Source organism: Acartia tonsa, chromosome 13 (genome assembly GCF_053477335.1).
Source record: "Acartia tonsa isolate MP-2025a chromosome 13, ASM5347733v1, whole genome shotgun sequence".
Taxonomy (NCBI): domain Eukaryota; kingdom Metazoa; phylum Arthropoda; class Copepoda; order Calanoida; family Acartiidae; genus Acartia; species Acartia tonsa.
The window spans coordinates 35,800,037-35,811,968 of NC_137272.1; the positions used below are offsets into that span (position 1 = coordinate 35,800,037).

The 11,932-nt window shown below is 31.7% G+C and overlaps 1 protein-coding gene and 1 long non-coding RNA gene across 2 annotated transcripts; one reads left to right on the forward strand and one right to left on the reverse strand.

Annotated features, from left to right (window-relative positions):
- The first annotated feature begins 6,229 nt into the window (after window positions 1-6,229).
- On the forward strand, window positions 6,230-6,898 carry LOC145303864 (uncharacterized). The gene is made up of 2 exons (XR_013873842.1): window positions 6,230-6,329; window positions 6,684-6,898. It is a non-coding gene; the product is annotated as an uncharacterized LOC145303864 (long non-coding RNA).
- Window positions 6,899-7,442: 544 nt separating this feature from the next.
- Window positions 7,443-11,255, reverse strand: LOC145335083 (uncharacterized). Its single transcript, XM_080180794.1, has 5 exons — window positions 11,187-11,255; window positions 10,728-10,830; window positions 9,166-9,217; window positions 8,615-8,684; window positions 7,443-7,497 (listed from the first exon to the last, which is right to left on the reverse strand). Exons 1-5 carry the CDS (start codon window positions 11,239-11,241, stop codon window positions 7,466-7,468), a joined length of 312 nt encoding a protein of 103 aa, XP_080036920.1. The 5' UTR covers window positions 11,242-11,255; the 3' UTR covers window positions 7,443-7,465.
- Between the last annotated feature and the right edge of the window lie 677 nt (window positions 11,256-11,932).

The following is an 11,932-nucleotide window of genomic DNA, read 5'->3' on the forward strand; positions in this document are numbered from 1 at the left end:
ATTAAGCATACATATTTTATAGCAGAGCAGCTTTTTAGCTTATTATCATTCTAAATACAATTCTGGTAAATCTATATGTCTATATACATATCTGTGTTTATGTGGATTAAGATCCCTGAAACAGCTTTGTTTGGAAATTTTTTTCCCTAAAATATCTTTAAAAATATTCACTATCTATCTATATACATATATATATCAATCAAGCATTCTATCTATCTAACTAACTATTAATCTTATAGCACTTGCTACTCTGTAATTTCTAGTCCTTGTTATGCCTGTTGACTGTTGAAAGTAATATTTATGGCCCATATCCTATTATGTCTCAGCTATAAACTCTCTTCATTGTGCAATTTGTGTTCTATAGATAATTGCTTTTAGTTTAATATTGCTTTCACACAAAGTATCCTGTTGAGCACTGGTACATCCCCAAACCCAACAAGTTTTTGAACTAATTTGAAAGTAAAGATTATATGGTGTGGGGAAGTTTTTTGTTTATTGATTCAGGTTAGGTTATACTGGGTAGACCCGCAGGGTTATTGCACTTATACTTCGGGGGTGGGGGGTATTATAGTTCTAAAATGACACTTTGTGTGAAACCTTGAATAAGCTATGTGCATCAATCTAATTTTATTTTCTTTAGTTATGCTATAAATATGTGTTTCCTTGTAAAAATCAAAGTTTAAACATCAGAGGGGGTATTTTTGTTTAACGGACATTTTTTAAATTCCGAAATTTGTAGATATTAGTATTACACAATTTCTATTTTTGTTTTTTTCTCTTTCCAATAGCTAAAATATGAGAAGGATAAACAAGCACACAGTGGGATCTTTTGCCAAAAAACGGGACATTAAGGGTAGACAAAAGTAAACATCAATAAAAAAGCTTGAATTTGACGAAATGATGTAATTTCTTTTGCTTTAACTCAAAAATAACATAAATTTTGCTCCTGTTAACTTCTAATGTGCATTTGGTAAGTACGTCTGGCGGTTTTGGAGGAGCGAAGCTACCCTATTTTTAAAAAATCTATAAACCTTCATAACTTTAGTTAGGATAGGAATATTTTAACACAATAAACGTCTATGTAAATATTTCTTCAATGCAAACAATGTTTGTGAACATGAATATAGCGTCAGGTGCACCCAGTTCGAGTCCCGGCATTTTTAGGTAGGTCCAGTATAAGTAAAATAGGACACTAATAAGGCATGTTTTCTAATGTTTTTTTTACAGATATAAACAACAATAACATAATTTTCAAAACACTTTTGATTTTGTGTTAATACCTTTATTCTAAGTCTAGCTATCTTCATTTAAAGTTTGTATAATATAAACATAATTGCTTATATTATATTCTCTCTCAAACTTATATTTCTCTCTCTCTCTCAGACGCATATATAATGTTTTTGCAATATTATAATTAATCCCCGAATTTGAATTTCTGCTGAACCAAAACCAGTTAGAAATACAATTTTTTTCAGAACACATGAAATTTAGCAAATTTAATTGCTAAAATAAACGTATTTATAAGTCATCTTTTTTTAAGGACTCCTTGTTCCCTTAAATGTCCATTAAAACCGCGAGAACGGCAAAAATCGTTAAAAATAACACATATGGCTGCAAATAACGGCGAAACGGTTGGCCGGAGGCAAATAATGCATAAGTAAAGAAAGTTCCGCCTCAAAAAGTTAGAAAACATTGCAGAGGTGACTTTGGGCTCTAAAATGACTCCTTCCCCCACTAACGAGGGAAAATTTCAAATTAACAAGAATGAAATTGTTCAAACCATGCAATGTAAAATGCTCAATTACTCAAAAACGGCCGGGAGGCCCCAGGTTATGAAAACTGTTTTAAACACAATACATGTTGCATATTAATATTATTATTGCAAAACCCGGGGCATCCTGGCCGTTTTTGGGTAAAATGGAGAAAACTGATTTTTTGGGGTTAAAAATCTTAATATTTTTGGTGAAATTTTCTCACAAAATGTCAATTTACACCACCAAAAAAATATTTTTTTTAAATTTTTCTTAAATTAGACATTGGTACAGGTATCTGAAAAGTACCTCAATCAAAAATTGTTTTCATAAGATGAACATAAATGTATTTTATGTTGCTTTGAAAAATTGTGTAAAAAAATCTGGAAAATCATCAAAACTGAAAAGAAATTTTTCACTACCTTTTTTAAAAATGGCATAAATCCGCCAAAAATGAATATTTTTTAAAAATTTATTTTCTAGCTGTCTACTTACAGCTATTATTAATTCCTAGGATAGATAAAAGTCAATTTTAAATTTTTTGGATGTCCCACTGGATCCCACTGTGAAACAGCTTGATAGATATTTAGATGATATGATTAAAAGGTAGATAATACATTTTAAAATGCTTAGATTAACAATTAAACAGAAAAAAACTCCTCCCCCCCCCCTACAAAAAAATGTTTTTTTTTACCTTTGAGACTGGGAGGTTGACTTACCCTCACCTTAAGTGACTCTAGAGCCCTCTAAGGGCGAAGCCGCTATTCTGTATTACAAATTTTTTTTTTCAAATTAGATATTTAATTGTGCTGGTCTATGGGTTGTACTTTCCAGGTAAGTTAGATAGATAGATAGTAAGTTAGATAGATAGATAGATAATAAGTTAGTTACATAGATCGATAGATATGTATATAAATAGATAGTTAAATAGGTAGATAGATCATAGATGACTATTATTAAAAATACTTTAGGACCAGCAATTTCTAATAAAAAGATGTTTCAGGGATCTTGTATTACTATAAATTGATAAGTATACTGGCTTCTTAAATTTTAAAATGTTCCAACTTTTTAACCAATAATTTTAATCTAAAGAATGAATAAATTTGATAATCATCATTGAAGACGCATAATGACAAAGAAAAACGTATACAAAAACGCATACCCTTGATTTATTATATACTAGCGGCTACGACCCTAGAAGCCTCTAGGGGCATTTAAGGTAGGAGGAGGAAAAGTCGACCTAATCCTATTTTAAATTTGAGTTTCAATAGAGTAAAAAAAATATTTTTTTTGGGGGGAGGGGGGTAAATACAACCTCCCCAAAAATAGTTTAAAACCTTCCCAGGACCTATAAGAAGCTTCATTGTAAAGGAGAACAATATCGGTTCAGCGGTTAGCGAGATCCTTCGGGACAGACAAAAAACGCTTACTACTTTATATAATAGGATATAATTGATTAAATATAAAAGAGAGGCACAATTCAGAAAGCGTAGCAACTCTATAATCCTTACCAGAAAGTCCGTATATATTGTTGAAATCTGCAAATTTTTCACAAATTTTTTATGTATGACATGATTATTATAATAGACATGTTACAATTATCCTATCTATTTTATGCTTCGCATGATCTCTCTCTCTCAATCCCTGTCTCATTCTCATATTTTTTCATTTTTACATTTAAAATTGATCAAATTTAAATGGAAGATTTTTATAAATATCATTTGGCGGATTTTTAAAGTGAAGCTTTTTCTATAATTATGTTCGTCCGTCCGTCTGTACCTCCGTAACGCTTAGCTCTTTTCGTTAATTTAGGCATGTTATAATTGTAGTAGCGATTTCAAACTGTGCATGACAATTTAGAAAGCGTAGCAACTCTAAAATCATTACCAGAAAGTCAATATATACGTTTAAGACATGCTGATTTTTTTTTACTTTTTAAACAACATTTATTTGTGATAAAATTATAAAAAAAGATATGTTACACTTATTTCATCAATTTAAAACTTTACATGAGGATTCCTATGACAGTTAGGTACAATTCAGAAAGCGTAGCAACTCTATAATTGCTACCAGAAAGTCAATACATACGTTTAAGACATGCTGAATTTTTTTTACTTTTTAAACAACATTTTATTCGTGATAAAATTATAAAAAAAGACATGTTACACTTATTCCATCGATTTAAAACTTTATATGATGACTTTTAATATCCATGAAAAACTGTTTATACTACTATACGATAAATACCTGCTTTCCCAAATTACCTTAATTTATTAACTGTATAAGGAATTACAGAGAAATTTCGTGATTTTTTAAGCACATAAATATTCAGAACAAAATTTTGAATTCGTAATGTAAATCTGCAGCCACTTGTACAGCCATTACTTTATGAATCCTGCAGCCATAACTTTATGAATCCAAGATTCTTATCATTCCATCTTTACATTCCAGGTGTCATATTTCATTTACTTTAAGAATTCAATCATTTACTTTAAGAATTCGAAAAAATCGGCTGCAAAATTGCATTTAGAAGCCGGCTGCCGAATTCTTAAAATATACAATTTATTATGAACACGAAAAAAAACTTTCAGTTGAGCATTAGAGACTTCTTAATGTGGAATATATTAATTTAATAGCTTTATTATGCTAGATAGTAATTTAGATACAATAATTCGTACAACATAAAAAAGAATTATCTAGCAGAAAATAATTTTTGAATTATCCTAAAATATTCAATGATATATTAACCTTACTTATTATATGAATGAATTTGAAAAAAAACGACGATTTGTAATAAAAGTGTACAGTTTCCTACCAATAATGAAGTCAGATTGACCCTACAATTGGTCTAATTAAATAGTTTAGTAAACTTTCCATATTCACTCATAATTAAAAAGCTACCATGCAACAATTATATTAGATATATGATTTTGCTAAATGTTTATTATCAAATAATGTGTATTATTGAAGAAACATAAAAGGAATTAATGTTCAAGGTTTATTTTTAATCGTAATGAGGTTTTTAGTTATAATTTAGCCGATTCATAGGTGATATTATTACATTTTATATTTATTTGTTTTCATCAAAATGATTTTTAAAAGCGAAGCTTTTCCGTCTGTCCGAAATAGATAGCTTTTTTCGTTAATTTAGGTATGTTAGAATTGTCATATCGATTTAAAACTTTGCATGGTGATTCCTGTAGTAGTTGGGTACGATTTAGAAAGCGTAGCAACTATATAATTATTACCAGAATGCCAGTACGTCCATTTTAAACATGTTGATTTATCTACTTTTTTAACAACTTTTTATGTGATCTAATTATCTGTTTGATCTGATTTTTGGTATATTGATTCCTAGGATAACAAAGAACAATATTATAAGCAAAGCAACTCTATAATCAAGTCCTTAAAATGTAAGTATGTCCATAAACATTATCCTGTATCAAGCATTTTTCAACAAATTTACTTACAATTTTGCTTCGACTCTTATACTTTAATATTCGGATTATTCAGTTCTGACATTATACAAGTGTAAATGTCTGTTTGTCCTACCGTTTCAGTGCTTCGCTTTTATGGATGTTGTCATCCTTGTTCTATATACTTCTATCATATTAAGTAGTAAGGGTTTTTTGTCCTCTAAGATCCCTCTAACAATTGAACCGACTGAGATATACATTTTAGGAAAGCTTCACATAGGTCCTGGCATAGACGTCCAAGGGGGGGGGGTAATGGGGCGATTACCCCCCCCCATATAAAATTTACCCCTACCCTGGGGGTGCAACCATTTAGGAGGGGGTATTTACCCCCCCCCCCCCCCCAAATAATTTTGGGGGGGTAAATACCCCCCCCAAAATAAAAAATCTCTAACAAAAAAAAATTTTGCGCTGGTTTTAGGATATTTTCTGTGGGTTAGGAGGAATATGCATTCAATCAATGAAGTGATGTTTCAATTATAGCTAAAATTCACATTATTTTTTAGATTAGATATGCTAAAAGTATTTTGTTTATTGGTTTTGTTAACAATAATAATTTCTACCACTGAAAGCGCCACCAAACGTCCAGGAGGTAATAAAGAACAATTATAGAAAGGCGCTGCTTCTCTGAGGTCAAAACTTGTATGTTGGTTGTTCAAGAAAAGATTTTACGGCTAGTCGTTTAACCATTAGCCGCTGACAAAGCTGTATCAGGAAGAATTTTCTTTCCAGTATGACTTTAAAGCCGATTAGTACCAGTTGGATTAAAACTGGTACTAATTCATGTTGCATATCTCTGATAACAGCCGAGCAAATCACATTTTTTATGTTAGAAAAGACAAGATTAGTTGTGTAAAGGATACTTATTGGTAAGAGAAAAAGATCGGTATATTTAAAATAGCAGCTAAGTAATTTACATAGTGTTAGGGCCAAACTCACTTAGGGACGGGCAGGTTACCAAACGTATGAACGGTCAGAAAAAGTGAAATAATATTTGATTAAAAAAGGATAAAAAAATGGGAGTGACAGCGGAACAACTGGAGATTTACAATGGTGGCATTATGTCCTAATCGGGGTTGGCATTTTGGCAGCTATCTTGTCTTGTGTAAGTCATATCTTTCTTTCTATCTTATCTACCCAGGGAGGGAGGGAACATTGGACTCTAAATTACACTGGTTCTTATAATTCATTAGCCACGTTACCTTAGTCGTGTTTATTTGTTGGTTCCAAACTAACAATGTTCAAACTTTTTAAAAAATGATTTAACTACAAGAAGGGCATTTTTGAAAATCATCATTGGGTATCAATTTAACTCCTCGTTATGTAGCTATCTATTTATCTAAAAGTTTCAGGGAATGACAATACCTTTCTATCTATCTATCTACACATATATCTATCTTTCTATCTATCTATCTACACATATATCTATCTAGCTCTCTAGCCCTTTGTGTATCTCTAGGCCCTGAAGATGTACTGTAGACAGAAGAAACTAAAAGAATTAGAAGCAAAGAAATCGCCAGTACTACAAGTTGAACCTGCTCCTCAAAAAGAAGGATAAATTAAAGTGTGGGGACAATGCGCAATTTTCAATCTAAGTGCCGAAGTATGTATGTCTATGTATTTAAAGTATCTTTTAAACATTTAATTGATATTGTAATAAAACAGATAAGAGTTTGGTATTTTTGCCCCTTTTCTATATTAACCAAATATGGCAGCATTCAAACGTGGCAAAGCATAAAATAATCATTAAGTATTATATGAAATATCACAAAAAATATTTTAGAAATGAAGAAGGAATCCTCACCAAAAAAGTAATATGAACATTATTGACCTCGTTCTTAATATTTATTTGACTTTTGGTTGTTTAAATAAAAGAATTAAATTATTATATATCTTATTTATAAAATTGTTTTCAGATCAAATGATTTATTAATAATTTGATAATTAGAATTTGGAAAGTTGTTCTAACAGTATGCATAACATTTTTCTACTATAAACACAAACCGCGCAATTCGAATTTTAAAAATATACGCATTTTTTTGCTCACCATTGAATTCAAATCTTTACATAAAATGTTTATTAATAAATTATAATATGTCTATCATAAAAGACACGAAACAAACATGAATAAAATGTAATAATATCACAAGTTCAGCTTAATGCAACAAAAATAGTTATTTTCTTTGAAGAATGGAAAGACAATAGCAGGTGAATTTAACTTTCGCCTTTTTTCTTGTCTTCTCATTGCATGTTTAAATCATCTTGTGCCATATCTCAAAAATAAAATAAAATGATTAGATTGGAAGTTTTATCATTGACAAAGATATACAATCAAACGGCATAAATATTAAGATATATAAGTTTTCCGGAATTTTAAAGTTAGGGGGAGATTTGAAATCTGCATCAAATTTTGAGGAATTTCTATAAAATTCGTTTTTTCTATAATTCTTTATCTAAAAGCGGAAATGCAATTTACGTTAATTAATTTTGGCATCTGTGATTGGTGGATTTAAAAAATCTGTGCTCTGATTGGATGGCGTACATCAGTCAACCAATTAGAGCGCAGGTAGTTTAAAATCCACCTATCCTATTGGTCAAAATTAATTAACTTAAAATGCATTTCCGCTTTTAGATAAAGAATTATACAAAAAAAACGAATTTTATAAAAAAAATCCTTAAAATTTGATGCAGGTTTCAAATCTCCCCCTAACATTAAAATTCCGGAAAACTTATATATCTTAATATATATATTTCCTTGCAGGGAAGAAGTGGACATTGGAAAGTTTATTACACTACTCCCTAAAGTTTTAAGGGTATAGTCCTTTTCGTGGCAACGAACCTTAAGGGGCGATTATTCGTATTTTTCACAGTAGCTTATCTCCTATTTCTAGCCCCTGCGGGGGGCTCTAACCCTGTGGGGGCAATTGCCTAACCCTGTGGGACAATCACCTAACCCAATATAACCTAACCTTACCTAAAATAACATATTAAAGGCCATTTTAAAAATACGACGAATCGCCCCTTAAGGGGCGTTGCCACGAAAGGGACTATTCCCAGTTTTAATAACGTCTTCTTGACAAATTTGGGGACTTTAATTTAATTTTGATTGGTTGCTGCATTTAGTGAGTGTTCGAATGTTTGAACGACTAATTATAATCTACAAAAGTGGTAATAATGTGTACATCAATTTATCGAACATTGTCTTATCCTTTAGATCCCTGATTTCTTTGCGTAAGGGAGAAGGGATAGTGGGGGGGGGGGGGGTTGAAAAATCCACAAGTAGTGAATGAAATGATTTAAAAATGTTGGAAATGTTGCATATTATATTAAGAAAAAAAATTGGTGAAAGAAATTTCTACATTTTAGACCATTAAGAATTTGAAAACCTACCATAATAAGGTTTGCAGTCAAAACCAAAAAGCTCCAAATCATACTTGTAAAGCTCTGCTAACTTTTTAACCTTAAAATTTATTAAAGTAAAAGAGATAAGAAAAGTACAGTAGATAGATTACCAATGCATAAAATTAAACATGAATTTATTGTAGTGCAAACATTACCGGATTATAGTATTAATTACAGATTTGATACTCTGTTTTAATGATTAAACAGCATTTAACTGCTATTGAAATCATCATGCAAAGTTTGAAATCGACAGGACAATTCTAACATTCCCATATAAACTTTAATAGCTTTCTGTTACAGGTGTACAAACGGACAACTACCCTTATTGTGGAATAATTATTTATTGCATCTTATTATATACAGCTTTCCGCGGATATTAAAATGAAAAATTAGAAGATTAAAACAAGTTTTGTTAGCCCCCTGGGCCGAAGGTATGGGTTACCAAAACTGGTGTTATTTTTATGATTTTTGTTTTAATATTCGTAGAAAATTGCCACTAAAACGATGCTGTACATAAATTTTCAACCTCTAAATACTACCTGAGATTTGGTTAAATATTTGTAATACAGGCCAGCTTTGATGGCGGAACTACTATAATAAAAAATAACAATAAGTTAGTATCTTTTTATTAGTAGCAAAGCTACTCTATAATTTCGTCCGTCAGTCACGAAGTGGGGGAAACTTGATTTTTCCGGCTCCTATAAAAGATAGAAGGCTGAAATTTTCAGTGATTTTCAGTGAACATTCTTTGTATTTTCACCAAGTTTTGTAGAGTTTTATTTAGTTTTGTCCTTTGGTTGGGGTGCTAGTTCGATTCCTAGATTTTTAAGTTTTCATGATTTTCTTTTCTCCTATTCAAGATAGTTGGCTAATATTTTTAGGGATTAAATAAGTTGACAATTTAAATATCCCCGCAAAGTTTCATTAAGATTTGATTTTTGGCTATGGTGCTAGGTCGATTCCTAGAATTTCACGTTATAAATCTTACAAGGTTGCGTGATTTTTTAGGTCATTGTTTTTTTATGAAACTGCTCATTTTCATAGTTCATTTTTTCCGGATATCCCTCCATAGTTTTTGAGCTTCGCTACTTATGGATGTTGTCATCCTTGTTAAACAAAATTTTAATATCTTGACTATTAGCGAAGCTAATCTACAAGGTCGTTAGGAAGTCTGCCTGAAATTGTTTGTGAAACTGTGATATTCTCGGCTACTATTTAATATAAACAGCTGATTTTTTTTATTACAATGAGCATCCAGTATATAATGTACTTGGTCCGTTGGTCTGTCAGACATGATACAAAATCATAAATATTAAAGTAACTGGACAAAGTGTCTCAAAAATCAGCCATGTGACGTCATAAAAATGATGGTGATGAGAGGAGAAGTGGCAAAGAAAACCCCTAAAAAAAAGAGATGGATTATCCCGTCACATGGCTGATTTTTGAGACACTGTGTCCAGTTACCTATTAACCCTTACAGATCGGGCCCCAATTCCCACCTTAATAGATCGGGGGGGGGGGGGGCATTAAGAGCCACCCCCCCCTCTATCTCGGCTCCTGTTACAGATAAAGACGTAAAATTTTGGTTCATGTGTATTTTTTGAGAAAATTACTTTTTCTAGTCATAGCGGTCAGACCGCTCCTTAGCCGCTTTTTAGCGGCCAGCCGCTAAATTTTAAAACAGCTGTAGAGCGGCCAATTTTGCAGCTAGGATGACCAAATTTTAGGACGAACTTTTATTTTTCATAAAAAAATTACTTTTTCTGATCATCGCCGAAAAACGGCATATAACGAAAACCGCCATTTTCTTGGAGCCACCCCCCCCCCCCGATCTGTAAGGGTTAAAACAAATATAAAAATACTTTTTCTTATTTATGACCAATGAACATGATTTTTATCCTTTGCTTCTTATGGATGGTGTCATCCTAGTTTTTTTCAATAAATTAAGGATTAAAATAAATAAAAAATTTAAACTTTTTTCATCAGATTCATGAAAATTCTACATAATTAATGCTTATTTTTCTGCCTATTTGTTCCCCTACAAATACGTAGGCCCCAGAGGCTAGTAGTACCAGTCGCTAGTAATCTATACTAAAGTAACCTCTTAATGCCCTCAACATTATGTATGGTATGCTTGTTTGAGTCTATTTCCATCTTGTTATCAACTATGAATTGTTGAATCTCGTCTATACCTACGTCACTATCTAAAATGCAAGTTAAAATGTAAGGATCTAGTGCAGTTCACGGTAAAATAATTATTTTGAAAGGCTGCTAACGGTCAAACGGCGGAGCATATAGATTAAACTCGCACACAATTTTCCCCGACAAAAAAAGGTCTACAAATAATCTCTAATAGTCATTTCTCAAAAATGCACAGTACATAAATGCGCGAAAAAAAAAAAAATATTTTACGTCTGTTTTCTTTATACATGCTTTCCTTGTGCATTTTTAGACTTTGGCTATTACCCTAGTTGATCAAGAATTAGAAAAACCCAAACCAAAATTTGAATCAAAATTGAAGAGTTTTAAATGTAAATTTTGAGAGATTGGTTTGACTTACCAAGTTTAAGGATAGTTTTGAAGTCAATATTGCAGACAGGACAGATGGAATACATCGGGGCGAAGCCCTTAACTGTTTAGATTTATGTTTTTACATTATATTGTCAAGAACGTTTGTTTACCAAAGCACATTTTTGTGGCAAAGCTATTCTATAATTCACTTTGCCTGTGTGTCAGTCAGTCAGTAACACAATGGGGGAAATGTGATTTTCTCAGCTGTTATTAAGTATAGACGTCAATTTTTTTTTGCAAATGGCGGCTTTATTTTAAGATTATCGTAATCCCATCCTCCATTTTTTTCCCAGAGAGTAAGAGGGGACAATGGGCTGTTTAAAGTCCCCAAAGTTTTATAATAACGTTTTCTTATTCGTTGGCTATTCATCTTTGGGGACTTTAGTGAATTTTGATTGGTTGGATCATTAGGTTAAGTGTTCAAACGTTTTAACTACTAATTTTAATCTAATGAAGGGATAGTTTTGTGTATCATAATACCGGATGTACATAATTTTATCTGTCATTGTCTTATCTCTAATTTTTTGTGCTTCCTTGTTAGTTTATAGGGAGTTTCAATACTCAAAGTTTGTTCCACAAAGCTTGTGTCCCTTCTTTAAAAAATAGCTTAAAACCACCATATGACCAATAGTACAGTCTGCTCGGTTCATTGTTTACCGCGGTCTTTAGATTGACATGCGGACAGACAGACATCGTGTTTTCTTGGTATCATGGATGGATACATTTATCACAGTA

Excerpts from the sequence above, each read along its gene's own strand:
- LOC145335083 (XM_080180794.1), bottom strand. The coding sequence starts at position 11,241 with ATGTATTCCATCTGTCCTGTCTGCAATATTGACTTCAAAACTATCCTT. Across the intron at positions 8,685-9,165 it reads AATATTTAACCAAATCTCAG|GTTAAAAAGTTAGCAGAGCT; the intron begins GTAGTATTTAGA and ends ATAAATTTTAAG. Across the intron at positions 7,498-8,614 it reads TGACTGCAAACCTTATTATG|ATATGGCACAAGATGATTTA; the intron begins GTAGGTTTTCAA and ends TTTATTTTTGAG.